Source organism: Grampus griseus (genome assembly GCF_964374135.1).
Source record: "Grampus griseus genome assembly, chromosome: 19".
Classification (NCBI taxonomy): Eukaryota; Metazoa; Chordata; class Mammalia; order Artiodactyla; family Delphinidae; genus Grampus; species Grampus griseus.
The window spans coordinates 47,222,544-47,238,323 of record NC_139013.1 but is presented as its reverse complement, the minus strand read 5'-3'; the positions used below and the strand labels follow the sequence as shown (position 1 = coordinate 47,238,323).

General features: G+C 39.1%; 1 protein-coding gene across 6 annotated transcripts in view; it reads right to left on the bottom strand.

Annotated features, from left to right (window-relative positions):
* The window catches only part of CNTNAP4 (contactin associated protein family member 4), a gene marked incomplete at both ends in the record, with an annotated part of 261,492 nt that overhangs the window by 223,407 nt on the left and 22,305 nt on the right, over positions 1-15,780 (bottom strand). For all 6 annotated transcript variants that reach the window (XM_082677167.1, XM_082677170.1, XM_082677172.1 and 3 more), the window contains one exon: positions 1,567-1,677. In XM_082677167.1, the coding sequence (XP_082533293.1) occupies positions 1,567-1,677 (111 nt within the window). The remainder of the gene's footprint in view (positions 1-1,566; positions 1,678-15,780) is intronic.

Genomic DNA, 15,780 nt, shown 5'->3' with positions numbered 1-15,780 from the left:
TCACACCATATACAAAAATAAACTCAAAATGGATTAAGTACTTCAATGTAAGATCTGAAACCATAAAACTTCTAGAACAAAACATAGGCAGTATGCCCTTTGATATTGGTCTTAGCAATATATTTTTGGATCTCTCTCCTCAAGCAAGAGAAACAAAACCAAAAATAAACAAATGAGACCTAATCAAACTAAAAAGCTTCTGCACAGTGAAGAAAACCATCAACAAAACAAACAGGTAGCCTACTGAATGGGAGAAGATATCTGCAAGTGACATATTCGAATAGGGTTTAATATCCAAAATATACAAAGAACTCATACAGCTCAATATCATAAAAACAACCAATTCAATTTAAAAATTGGCAGAGGACCTGAATAGACAGTTTCTCAAAGAATACATAGAAATGGCCACCAGACACCTGAAAACAGGCTCAACACCACTCATCACCAGGGAAATGCACATCAAAACCACAATGAGATGTATCTCACACTTGTCAGAACGGCTATCATCCAAAAGGCAAGAAATAACAACTGTCTGCAAGGATGTAGAGAAAGAGGAACCCTGGTGCACTGTTGGTGGGATTAATTGGTGCAGCTGCTATGGAAAACAGTATGGAGGTTACTCAAAAAATTAAAAACAGAAATACTATAAGGTCCAGCAATTTCACTTCTGGGTATTTACCCCAAGAAAATAAAAACACTAATTCAAAAAGATATATGCACTCCTATGTTCACTGCAGCATTATTTACAATAGCCAGGGTATGGAAGCAACTTAAGTGTCCTCTGCAGATGAATGGATGAAGAAGATGTGGTATATACATATACAGTGGAATGTTTATTTTTCATTAAAAAAATAAAATCTTGCCATTTGTGACAACTTACATGGATCTAGAGGGTATTATGCTAAGTGAAATAAGTCAGAGAAAGACAAACCCGTATGATTGCACTTATATCTGGAATCTAAAAAACAAACAAAACAAAATGAAATTAGATACAGAGAACAAAGAGGTGGTTATCAGAGGAGGAGGGTTGAGCGGATGAGTAAAATAGGTGAAGGGAATTAGGAGGTACAAACCTCCAGTTATAAGATAAATAAGTCATGGGATGTAATATACAGCATAAGGAATATGGTTAATAATACCGTAATATCTTTATATGGTTACTAGACATAACATGGTGATCACTTCACAGTGTATTTAAATGTCAAACCAATATATTGTACACCTAAAACTAAAATTATACAGTATATCAACTATATTTCAATTAAAAAATTAAAAAATTCTAAAGAAAAGTTTATTTTATAAGATACATTAAAAAAAATCGCCAGATTTAGGGAATTCAATTCTTTGGGCACTAAAATGATGATACAAGATCTCAGAACAGGTGCATCCCTTTGCCATTCTAGAGCCAATCCTAAATGTCATGAACATCCCATCAGTTTCTGCCATTTGCTTATTAAGAAATTTATTACCTTTTACAATATATCACTTACAATGATTTTACTAAAGGAGAATGGAAGATGAATGAGATTCGTCATGAACCAATCAGAGCAGAAAAAGCAGACTTACCATCTCTTCGATTTAGCCTTGCAAATCCAGGACCATAGCTGCTAGAGAGCTCGGATGAACTGCTGAATGATGCCTGAGACAAGGCAGACACCAGAGGGTCATCACAATCGTCTGCCAAAAGGAAAATTCCACATTCAGTTAGTAATGTGCTGACAGCTTACTTGGATTCAACAGATAAAACAAATAAACAAAACAAAACAAAACAATAAATCTAGGATCTCTAACAACATGCCCACTGCTTATATATAGTGTAAGTTCAATAAGAGAAAAAGAATTTAAAGACAAGAGCATATGGAAATGAAGAAGGAAAACTTCGTGGAAATTACAAAACAGTATCTTGAGATAGAAACGGTTTACTTAAAGTCAGAAAGAAAAAGACAAATACCGTATGCTAACACATATATATGGAATTTAAGAAAAAAAAAATGTCATGAAGAACCTAGGGGTAAGGCAGGAATAAAGACGCAGACCTCCTAGAGAACGGACTTGAGGTTATGGGGAGGGGGAAGGGTGAGCTGTGACAGGGCGAGAGAGAGTCATGGACATATACACACTAACAAACGTAGTAAGGTAGATAGCTAGTTGGAAGCAGCCGCATGGCACAGGGATATTGGCTTGGTGCTTTGTGACAGCCTGGAGGGGTGCGATAGGGAGGGTGGGAGGGAGGGAGACGCAAGAGGGAAGAGATATGGGAACATATGTATATGTATAACTGATTCACTTTGTTATAAAGCAGAAACTAGCACACCATTGTAAAGCAATTATACCCCAATAAAGATGTTAAAAAAAAAAAAAAAAGAAACGGTTTACTTAAACAAGAAACAAAAATACCTAATGGGTATTCCTAATTTACATAAATAAATGTATATTAGGAAAGAATTATAAACTTAACTAGATTAAAACTAAGAACTTAGGGTTGCCAAAAGACATGTGATGTAAAGAGAAACATCACAACATGGAGAAAGTACTCCCCAAACAGTTTACAAATAGTATTGCAAATTAAGGAAAAGAAAAAAATAAGGAGAAACAAAAACTCCTTTTAAATCAGTTAGAAAACACCCTAGAAAAAATGACATAAGGCTAGACCAGAGAGTTCACAGCACAGAACCACTATTAAATGATGATCAAACTCAAAGTGTAAATTAACACTACAATTAGATACTATTTTACAAACAGCAGACCAGCAAGATTTAATAAGTCTGACAACACCAGATGGTCCAGATAATGTGGGCCAAGAGAAACTCCAACATCCTGCTAGTGGGAGTGTAAAGGCGAGCACCTACGTTTAAAAAACAATTTGTCATCAGCTTGCATATTTGACCTTCTGTACCCCATGGTCCATGGATATGTATTTCCTCCTGGGCAGAGCCTCCCTATGATGAACTGCTGGTCTCAAGAAGCTTTGCCTTCTGGTGTCATACAAATACTAGTGTTTATTGTGTGCCATAAGAAAAAAAGTTGAGAAGCATTAACCTAGAGCAACTCTTGTATTTGTGCACAGGGAGATGTGTGCGATTTCTAGCAACAATGTTCATGATAGCAAAAATTGATTAACAATCCGAACATTTATGGATCAAAGAAGAGATCAATAAATCATAGTACTTTTCACAATGAAATAACATACAGCAGGAAAAAGAACTACACCAACATACACCAAAAAATCAATAAAATAAAATAACAAGGTTGGATGTTACAACTAAAATATTTAATGAAAAAAGTTATACAAGACCTTATAATATATGTTGACAGTTTTGAGAATCTTAAAAACAAGCAAAGCTAAGTAATACATTATTTGGGGACACATGTGACTAGGAAAGAAAACTATTTAAAAAATCAAACAGGGTTTCCCTGGTGGCGCAGTGGTTGAGAGTCTGCCTGCCGATGCAGGGGACACGGGTTCGTGCTCCCGGTCCAGGAAGATCCCACATGCCGTGGAGCGGCTGGGCCCTTGAGCCATGGCCGCTGAGCCTGCGCGTCCGTAGCCTGTGCTCCGCAACGGGAGAGGCCACAACAGTAAGAGGCCCATGTACCACAAAAAAAAAAAACCAAACCAAAACAAACAAACAAAAAACAAAGAAATGAAAATCTTAGAATTCAGGATAGTGGTTACTTCTAAAGGAAAGCAGTGTGTGTGTGCGTGTGTGTGTGTGTATATATACACATACCTGTATGTGTATATGAATAGGTATGTAAGGATATATATGAAAGTATATACATGTCTTATCTATCCTATTATGTATATCACATATCCAATAAAAAGTAAGGCACAAGGAGTGAGGAAAAGTATAAGAACAGTCTCATGTTGACCATGATATCTATACACGCTTATTTTATTCAGCTAATTCTTCATTTCATGCAATCTTCAGATTTTCACTTTATACAATTATTAAGTTGTTGCCATTTTTGCTCTAATCGGAAAATATTTCTCTTATATTTAGGATTTAACATACGTTGGTAATTAAAAATCATGCAGGATTATTGTCCCAATTTTTAAATTAACAATAAACATTTTAAATAAATCCAGGAATTATCTAGATTCATCTGAAATTTTATGAAGCCTATGCTTCTTGAACATAGGTTTTTATAAAATAGTCACTATCAGTTTTACTGCTTAACTATTCAAACTACAATATTTTTCTGCAGTCCTGCCATTTGAAATATGTACTTTTTCTTAAAGTTAAAGGTTTAAATTATAAGTGGTAAGTAAAAATTTACCAACTTAACATTTGTTGCCTTTCAAAAGAATTTGCTAAAGGTAGCGTTTTATTTTTTAAGATTGTCTCATTTTCATTTAAAGTCCCCTTTTTCTTCTTTCACACCTTAAACTCTTTAGCTCAGCGGTCCCCAAACTTTCTGGCACCAGGGACCAGTTTCATGGTAGACAATTTTTCCACAGTTGTGGGGGGATGGTTTCAGGTTGATTCAAGCGTATCACATTTACTGTGCACTTCATTTCTATTATTATTACATTGTAATATATAATGAAATAATTATACAGCTCACCATAATGCTGACAGGAGGTGGAGCTCAGGCGGTAATGCAAGCGATGGGGAGCGGCTGTAAGTACAGATGCAGCTATGCTTGTTTGCCTGCAGCTCACCTCCTGCTGTGCAGCCTGGTTCCTAACAGACCACAGACTGCTACCAGCCTGTGGCATGGGGGTTGGGGACCCCTGCTTTAGCTAGCTCTTAAAAAAGACGTGATAACTGGCCCACAGTTCCTGCATGTCTATTGACTGGCTTAAGTACTGACACTCAATCTAGTTGTAATTCAAGTGTTAAGAAGTGTAGACATAAAAAGACATAACAATCCATGAAGTGTTGAAGGAAATTCTGATTACACCCAATCACAAGCCACAACCAAAATGCTTTAGTATGCTGTGGAAGCTATGATGTGTGTGTTAGCGTGAGCAAATGAGCACATTATCTATATTGGGGGGGTGCATTTGTGGGTGTGTGTCTACCAAAACTATAATCATTTTTGAATCATTATGAGTATTCAGGTATAACTGTGACCCAACAAGGCTGTTTAACTGCAATTCACAATCAATTATGCAGATTCAAATCAATGTTTCCGATGTAAAATGCCTCTCTAGTGCAATCACTCTAGAGGGCATATATTTATTGCACATTTGTTTTTGCCACTATAAATTGAGACTCAATACTGTTTTATTTTTAGCTTAAAAAGAATGGGATTAATCTAAGAGAAGGGGTGCTTATTCCACTTGTGAGAAGAGGGACACGTGATACGGGAAAGAGGTCGGCAGGGGACAGGGGTTGGGGGAGGACAGATGGGGGCTTCTGGTGTTTGGTAAAGTTCTAGCTGTAGGTCTGAGTGGTAGTTACATGAGTATATACATTTCCCCCCAATCTGTGGTATGTTTACTTAGCAGCAGAATATTCTAAAGTTATTCTTACATAGAACTAATAATAGTGAACACATTCAGTGAGCACTCTCTGCTAAGAACTTACAGCCATTCAACACGTAGTTACCAATCTTTACCACTCCTCTTTGAGGTACTGATATTATTTTACAGATGAGGTAAACGTGAGTCACAGAGTTTGGTTAATTTGCTCATCTCATTGTGATGGGACCATGATGTTTATAAAGTGAGTTGGGGTCCAGAATCTAGTAAGTAAGAACACCAGGACTATAATCACTATTTCTTTAGGTTTGGAGTACAGGAATTTCATCAGACACCATAATGACATGAACAAAATACCTCTCAAGAAGGTACACACTCCAATTCCAGGTTTGCCAAGCTATTTGTCTATTACCAATTTGATCTGCAATAGTCTTAACACCAGGGGAGGGGGATCTCAGCAATAATGAGTCTGGAGTGAGTAAAACGGATATTTCCCTCTAGACATTAATGAAATTGTATTCTGGATTAAGAATCAGTCTCCTGGGACTTCCCTGGTGGCGCAGTGGTTAAGAATCTGCCTGCCAATGCAGGGGACACGGGTTCGAGCCCTGGTCTGGGAAGATCCCACATGCCACGGAGCAACTAAGCCCGTGAGCCACAACTACTGAAGCCTGCGCGCCTAGAGCCCGTGCTCCCAACAAGAGAAGACACCATAATGAGAAGCTCGTGCACCGTAATGAAGAGTAGAGACCCCCTCCCCCACTCACCACAACTAGAGAAAGCCCATGCGCAGCAACAAAGACTCAATGCAGCCAACAATTAATTAATTAATAAAAAAAAAAAAGAATTATTCTCCTGTGAATTTCATTCCAGAAAACCAGTTTTCTCTGACTGTACCAGTTAAAGCAGTAAAATGCAGGTTCTGCTCTTGCAAAGCTGAGAACCATAACCGGGGCTGATTTCCCTCCCCCTCCCAGGGAACACTTAGCAATATCTGGAGACACTTTGGTCATCACAACTTGGGAGTACTACTGGAATCTAGTGGGTGGAGGCCAGGGATGCAGCTAAACACCTTATAGTGCCCAGGGTGGCACCCCACAACCAAAAATTATCCAGGCCCAAATGTCAACAGTGCAGCCATTGAGAAACCCTACCCTACACTCTAGTAAAAAAAGCAGCCCAATGAACTAGTTTTCTCCTGGACTAATCCCCCAGCTAGAACGCTCAACTTCCTCTCACATTTCAGTGATTGTTAGTTCTACTTTACCGCTATTCACAGTGTATAAATATACAGGCATTTAAGGAAGGAGCTTTTCAAAGCTGAAATAATATATTATTTCAGCTCAAAACATAATTGTATTTTTTAATTAAGTACTATATCAGATCATCATACTATCCTGGTCCCTTCACCAAGGGACCAGTACATATGTACATATATACTATATTATATGTATATACTACCCATATACTATATGTATATACTATACATATATTTATATAATAGTATAATGTATTATATACATACTATATGTATATATACAATATTTGTACTTATATATGTATAATGTGTATAATCATATATATGTATATGTATAACACAGTATAGTTATACAATATACAGTTATACTATACTGTGTTATACATGTTATACATATATTACATATACAATTATACATATAAATATGTAATCATATACACAATTATAATACATATTAATGATATATACAATTATACTACATATGTGTACAGGCATGTGCATATGTGTTATACATATATTACAACACACATATGTATAATGTATACATGTGTGTATCCATATATATATATATATATATATATACATACACAAGCTGACCCTTGTATAAATGCTAAGTTGGCCATCATATCATAAGTTTAAGTGATGGCATATACTTACATGGTAAGCTTATATAAATGTCTGAACATATTTATATATACATACTATATGCATAAAAATGCATTAATAACAATACATATGATTTTATACATACATATAAATATATTTCACATAATATGAATAATACATATAATACAAATACATTTCTCTTTTTTTCTTTTTTTGGCCACATGGGGCTAGTTTATCGCAGTTAAATACCTCTCTCTCTATTATTTTTGTTTTTTGGTCTATTTTTCCATAAAGAAAATTAGAACACACACACCCAAAGGGGAGGAGGGTCCAGAAACAAGAGGTGGGGTGGGACATGGCCTCCCCTGCTTAGGTCCAGGCCCCGGGGATGGCCCCCCAAAGGCTCCCCTCCTTCCCGAAAGCACCCTGTCTCAGTACCTCTAGGGTCCAAGGAGGCAGTGGGATATGGCAGAGCCTCTGTCCTTCTCCCTCTTGTCTCCAGGCGAGACCACTACAAGTGTTGGGGCTTAGTGGGGGCCGGGATAAGGAAGACAGGCAGATGGTGGCGCGGTGGTATATGTAATTTACATATTTACGTATGTAAATATATAGCGTGCAAGTACTGACACCTCTGCACCCACTCCTGCAAGTCTCCAGAGGACTGCCCACCACAGAAGCTGCTGAACAGGGAGAACCTGGGCCAACTGTGGAGCGGGAACGCTGGGCCTGGACCCTGGACGGCTGCAACCCCCGTGCCGCACCCTAAACAGATGAGCAGCTCAGGCTGTGGCCCTCACCTCACCTCACCTCACCTTCAGCTCTCTCCCGGCACTGTAGCCTGCTCATCTCTCTCCTGCTTCCTGCACATCAGTGGCACATGCGTGCCGCTGGCTCTGGTTCTGTTCAGCTCTCGCTTTGAGTCGGCATGGAGGTCCTAGCTCCCAGCTTCCCTCGCGCTGCCTCTTGACCTTAAGAAGGAAGGTTCCTAAATGGCAGGGGCCAGGTGGAAATTCTCTGCTGCCTCTCCAACTTTCAGGATGGGCACCTGGGAGACTGAGGGCTTCCTGGCCCCCCGTGCTGCTTATTGTACCTCCCACCACCTGCACACGGGATGGATAGGGCTGTCTACCTCCCAGCAAGAGAGCCCCGGCCTGCATCCCGCTGTCCCCCACAGCGGGGAATGGCGCCAGGACCGCTTCGCCCCGAGCCTCAGGCTGCCGCATTGCATGCTGGGACTCAGCTCCCACCGCTCCCTCGGTTCAGGTGCTGCGCATGAACTGCGCTGCCGCAACTCCCTCGCAGCCGAACACGGTGGGGATCGGGTACGGCTTGACAAGCTTGGTGAAGAAGGGAATTTGACCGGGAGAATAAAAGCACATTCTAGGTACAAGGGGCACAGCAGAGTATGAAAGACTTCAGTCACCAGTGAAATTTAAAAGCACAGTCATCAGGGGGAAGGCTTGTACAATTCAAAAGGGTAGCAAGGCATGTTTGGTTAATTAGTTCATTCTTTCCGAGGAAGAAATGAACATCACTCTTACTACTCTATGCTTTTGCAAAATTATATATATTACTTTTTATACAACTTTTCATAGTCAGAATTTCCACATTAAACTTGATAATACAGTCGGAAATGTGAAACTATAGTTCTGTCTTTTTTTGTAATTACAAATTTGGGGGGTAATTTTTTACTATTTTCAGTCTTGTTTGATTTCATGTAAAGAGTTTTAATGAATTATGTTAGAATATACATATTCCAGGGGAAAAAATTACCTGATTTCTGTTGAGACACTTTGATGTGTGTGTGCACGTGCACACACATGCAGAAAGAGACACACAGATCTACAGCTCTCAAATCCATACTTCAGAAAAGACATCATTTACTCCTCACCGTGAGAGAAGAACTTACCATTGTCATTAAAAAGACAATGAGAAATTAGACCTCTGGCGAATTGTATATATGAAAAAACTCAATAGCCTCTTACAAATAAAGATGCAAGCTATATTGAAAGTATTTTAATATAGCTTGATCAGAAGTAATTTATTTTACAAAGGGCTTTAAATCTCATAAGTAAGTAAAAGCTGTTCCGTTTTTAATAAAAGTCATTCAATTTTCTTAATCCCTGTGCAATACTACCTGTACTAAGATAATAGGTCCATATTATCAGCTGCTTATGTTCTCAGTGCTTTACATGTGTTAAATCCTGACAAATACCTCATGCTATTTGCTACTATTAACTCCATTGTACAATTGAGGAGAAAGGGACACAGTGGTTACACGATTTACCCAAAGACACACAGCTGTTGTTCTGAGCCACTACACTGTTGAAACAGGTACTGGTAATCTAAAATATAGCTGAGCAAAAGTAGGGTCATTTTCAGTAACATTCAGCTTAGTTGCCACTGAGTAGAACAACCTTCTCTGTTATTTGGAAGACCCGCCAAAATCAATTGCGTACCTGCTAATGTATCATATTTCCCACGGGAATACTCATTGAAGAAGGATAGGACAGGACAGGATAGGACAGATAGGAAACATGCTTAAAAATCTTCAAAAATTCCCATACACTAGAGGCAGGAGTGGGACTTTTGACAGGGAGCTTTGGTAACATTGGAATCTCAGTCTTTTCAGAAAACAGTTTACTATTTAGACCTAACCCAAATATTCCACTGACAAATTCAGGATTAAGGAATGACCTTCCCTTCAAGAAATCTATTTCCTTAAAGAAAATGTTTTATTTCTCATCTATATTATTGAAATTGTCATCCAGTTGAAATTGGAAATCATGGACTAATTTAGGAAAAGTGTGGAATTAGGCTAACATAGATCAGAAATATAGTGTACAAGGCAAGATTTCATCCCCAAAGTGAGAAAACAATATTGTTCTTTAACCATAAGCCAAATCTGAGTTAGTTCTACAGATTATTCAGGTCCAGTTTTAGGATTCCAGGAGGAGTCCCATCTTCCTGCCCCGGCATGACACAGGATCCAGTCCCTGATAACCACTTCTGCCCAATGAGGGACTGAATATACAAATGGACAATGGCCACAGTACACACAAAAACAGAACTTCTGACCCATAACGTGCAGCAACCAGCCCAGGAACCAACCTGCTATCCTTGGTAGCCACTGCAGGAAGCCTAACGATAATCCCTTGTAGCAATTGGCCTCATACAGCCCGTACTTGGTAAATATCGTATAGCTTCTCTAATTTGTGCCCCTGCTTCCAATTAAGGACTGGATAAATCTCTGCTAAATACAGAAGAACCCAAATACACACACCTAATGCATCACATAGGATGGCCTGCTTCTGGTTACTCTGTCTACAGCTTCCCCCTGCCAACAGCTTCCAATCAGGGCATACCTGATGCCTTCTCTCTTTTTTTTTGTCTTTTCACTATGAAGCTTTCCCTTGCCCCCTGCCTGCCTTTGAGTCTCTGCCAAACACAAGTGGTGGCGGCTGACTCCCTAGCTATAGTAAACTCTGGATAAAGAGGCTGTGTTTGTTTTCATTTGGGTGGCCTTCGTTGATTTCCACGTCAAGGAGCTCTTCCCAACTCTGCAGGCTCATCCTCACAGTGGTAACCACTCTAAGCATTCACTCAGCACATCAAAGAAAAGCCACAGAAGGCCATCCTAAGAATTTGTAGAAGACCCAGGTTATGTTTGAAAAGTAGCATCAGCCTCCTGATAAAATAATATATACGCGGATCAGCCTCCGGCTGTCACTTCTATGGAGCATGCGCCTATAGCAATTCATCCTAGCTACATAGCACAATCACTTGAGGGAGGTTTAAAACTTGCCCATGACTGTGCCCTATTCCAGGTCACTCGGACTTGCTTTGCCTGGGGTGTAGTTTAGCCAGGACCATGGTAATTTGGAAACCACTAAAATAGACTTGCAAATTAATTTCTATCCAATCGAGAGATTTGTTCCTTTTGCAGATCTCTTTATGCTTTTCATACTGTTTCACGAGGCTATTTAAAGATCAAAGAAATGGTTATGGTATCACACAACCCATCCCTTTCTCCCTATGTAACTATGTCAACTGACAGTGTGTGGAGGCAGCTACCACACAGTGACATTCTGGTGAGAAAAAAAGAGAAAGAATAAATTTAAGGAGTAGTGATGATACAACTGGGCTTGAATAAAATATAATTTTTCATAAGAGTAGGTGACAAAATATGGGCCTATCCTGATTTTTCTCTCTCATCATTACCTAAAATAACATTTCAACTCAATTAGATACCACTGAGTATAGATCACTGCTAAATTCTTTAGCTTGAGTAGTGATTTGACTCTGACATGAAAATTAACATTCACTGAGGAGACTAGTTTTAGACATAAGACAAACATGAGCTTCTAACTTTGTCAATCAGTGGCTTAAATCTAAAAAACAACATATTGCTGCAACTCAAAATATATTGCTGCAACTCAAGTAAATATTTATCAGTATTTTTTCTAGAGCTGAGTCAAAGACAAAGATGGTTTTCTAGTTGTCAAGAATTCATTTTGGCAGCAGCCTATAAATTTCTGTGCATTTTCTCCTACATAAGCCATGGGTGAATTACATACACACACACACACACATAGATACATGTGTGTGTGTGTGTGTGTGTGTGTGTGTGTGTGTGTGTGTATAAATACTCTTTGATGTTAATGGGATAAGGTTTCACTTGGAGGCAAACACTGGAGGCAAACACATACCCAAGTTATAGCCTTGGTTTGAATAGCTTTCCCAATTAATCTTCACAAATAATGGATTAATGGGAAGGCAGTTAACTTTTAAAGACAGCACAGCCAGAGGCTGATTGATCTTAGAGGTTTAATAGCAACTATTTAAAGTCCAGATATTAAGACAAAGAGACCTACAAGTCCACCAAACAAAACCAACCAAAGGTGAAGGGGTGGAAGAAATAATTAAAAAGTAAAGACAGGATCAGAGTTCTAGGAATCTGTACACAACACAAGCCTATACTGACAGATAAATGACCACATGTGACACCATGATGATGTTATCGAGTCTAAGCTCCTACTTCTCGCTGCACGACAGGCCAATAAATCAAGAGACAAGCTGTTGGGCCAAGGAATAACAACTTTATTTGGAAAGCGGGCAGACCAAGAGGTTGGTGGACTCATGCCCTGAAGAACCATCTTTCCTGATTTAGAATTCAGGCTTCTTTTATACTAAAAGGGGAGGGAGGAAAGTCAAACATTTCCTGGTTCTGGTCAGCCTCTGAAGGGATGTGTTAATTTCTTCCTCCCTGCTGTAGTTCACAGGTGGGCCTGGTCAGGATGTTTCCTGTGAGCTAAACAAAAGTATTTTAGCTTAATGCCCATTACCTGGGAGGCAGGGTTCCCAGAGATGGGCCATTATGTATAATTTAAGCTTACAGGCAACATCCCTTTAGTGATTAGCTTGTAATAGAGTACAAAAAGTTCTTCCCTATTACAATGAGTAGATTTAAGACTTGTAACCATATCTCGAATTCATTCCTTTTATGACCAAATCTAAATTTCAGAACTGACTTTTGACTAAAAAAGACTTAAAGAGAGAAGCTTTAAGTAGGTATAAAACTCAAAATCATTCAAATAATAAACTGTAGAATGTACGATGTTTAAAACAGAGATACAAAGGGGCCTCTCATAAATCTTGAATTTTGTGGAGTGGAGGTGGGGAGAAGTTTAGAACATTAATAGGTGTGTAACTTGGATAAAATAAAATATGCTTCGAATTAAGGAAGAGGAAGGCCAGTCTAAAGAAAATTCTCATGTAAGGTTAGAAATGGATAGTTACAAAAAATGATAATACAAGTAAAAATGATGTTCACCAAACATGAGGTTGATGCTGTTGACAATCTAAACATACAACATACAGTCAAGCAAGAAAAAAGATGAAAGCCATAGAAAGTATCCCATATAAATGAATCCGAGGACATTCTGTCTACATTTGCTCATATACAGATTGTGGAATGCATACCGTGTGAGCTCAGGTATAGGAGTTTATGTGAATCCTCCTCCATTTATTGCAAACAACACAGATTAACATGCCTTTAGATCTATGATAGAACAACTAAAGTCAAATGGTAATGAAGGTGTGTCTTTAAAAGAAAATAGGTTTAAATGTGCAGAATAAAGAACTTTTCTTCTGTTTTTGTTTTTCTTTCTTCTTAATAGGCTCATGTAAAAACTCTTGACTGGGGGCTTCCCTGGTGGTGCAGTGGTTAAGAATCCGCCTGCCAATGCAGGGGACACGTGTTCAAGCCCCGGTCCGGGAAGACCCCACATGCCGTGGAGCAACTAAGCCCGTGCTCCACAACTACTGAGCCTGTGCTCTAGAGCCCGTAAGCCACAACTACTGAGCCCATGCTCTGCAACAAGAGAAACCACCGCAACGAGAAGCCCGCGCACCACAACAGAGGGTAGCCCCCGCTCGCCGCAACTAGAGAAAGCCCGCAAACACCCAACGCAGCCAAAAATAAATATATAAATAAATTTATTTTTTAAAACCTCTTTTTTAATTTTTTAATTTAATTTAATTTAATTTTATTTATACAGTAGGTCCTTATTAGTCATCAATTTTATACACATCAGTGTATATATGTCAATCCCAATCGCCCAATTCATCACACCACCACCACCACCACCACCCCCGCCGCTTTCCCCCCTTGGTGTCCATATGTTTGATCTCTACATCTGTGTCTCAATTTCTGCCCTGCAAACCGGTTCATCTATACCATTTTTCTAGGTTCCATATATATGCGTTAATATACGATATTTGTTCTTCTCTTTCTGACTTACTTCACTCTGTATGACAGTCTCTAGATCCATCCACGTCTCTACAAATGACCCAATTTCGTTCCTTTTTATGGCTGAGTAACATTCCATTGTACATATGTACCACATCTTCTTTATCTGTTCATCTGTCAATGGACATTTAGGTTGCTTCCTGGCTATTGTAAATAGTGCTGCAATGAACATTGTGGTACATGACTATTTTTGAATTATGGTTTTCTCTGGGTATATGCCCAGTAGTGGGATTGCTGGGTAGTATGGTAGTTCTATTTTTAGTTTTTTAAGGAACCTCCATACTGTTCTTGAATGAATTACTACAGACAACTGCTTGTTTTTCACAGCCCAGGAAGAGCGGCAGAGGATGTAAATGGCTGCTGTATTAGTTTGCTGCTGCTGCTGAAACAAATGACCACAAACTTAGTGTCTTAAAGCAACACAAATGTATTATCTTACAGTTCTGGATGTCAGAAGTCCAGAATTAGTTTCACTGGGCTAAAATCAAGGTGTCAGCATGGTGATATTCCTTGTGAAACTCTAGGGGAGAGTCCGTTTCTTTCCCTTTTCCAGCTTGTAGAGGCCGACTGCCTCATGCACAGCCCTCTGATCTCTGCTTCCACCATCATATCTTCTTCCTGACTCTCCTGCTACCCTCTTTCACGTATTCTTGTGATTACACTGGGCGCATCTGGATAATCCAGGATAAAATCCCCATCTCAAGAGCCTTAATCTAATCACATCTGCGAAGTCCCTTTGCCAGTCCCGTTGTAAGGTAACATTCAAAGATTCCAGGGATTAGCATGTGGACATCCCTGGAAGGCCATTGCTCTACCTACCACAATTACCAAACTGTAGGTGTAGAATCAAAAAATAAAATTTTTTTCAGATTCAAATCATTGCCCAGTGATTATTAGAAAGTATTGATAGTTTTGAGTCTGATTTAGTGACACACATATACTGCTTTAATGATGAGACTTTCTATTTTGAGTAAGCCATTAGGGTTAACAATGGAATCCACATGTGTGACTATAATTTCAGAGCAACAGGACTATATCATTCCCAAAGTCACTTGGAAGATTATCCCAATCCTCTCCTCAATGCACAAAGCTGAAAGAGGTTCTTCTCTTCATTTTGAGCACCTGCTTCTTCTCCAAGTCTCAGCTGTATTTCCTGATTCTCTATGAAACCCCTCCTGAACCACCACTCCCATCCCTCAGGAAGGACCCCCCTTAACCTCAACTGGCTTCTATGACAACACCTCTCAGGTGATCTGGGTCTCCACTTGCTGGAATGAAAGTGTCTGGAGGGTCAGCATCATAAGTTACATGTCATCTCACCCAGAAGCCAGAATATAGCATAGCATAGTGATTACAAGTACAGCTTCACAGCCATACTCCAGGAGCTCAAGTCCTGCCTCTGCCATTTACTGAATGACCTTAGGCACTTTAAACGGCCTTCCCCCATCTCTAAATGAGGATAATGATAGTACTAAGGTAAGCAGGGCTTTCTGAGAATTAAATGAGTCAGCGTATAAAGAGTTCTAGTACCTAGTATATAGTAAGTATTGTATAAGTGCCTGTGATTGCTACCTTAAGTAATTATTACAAATTCAAACATTTCAAGAGTTGGAACTGGATAAAATTGAGCTGGATATCTCTTACAAAAATCTTATTATAAGAATTAACCCTCGG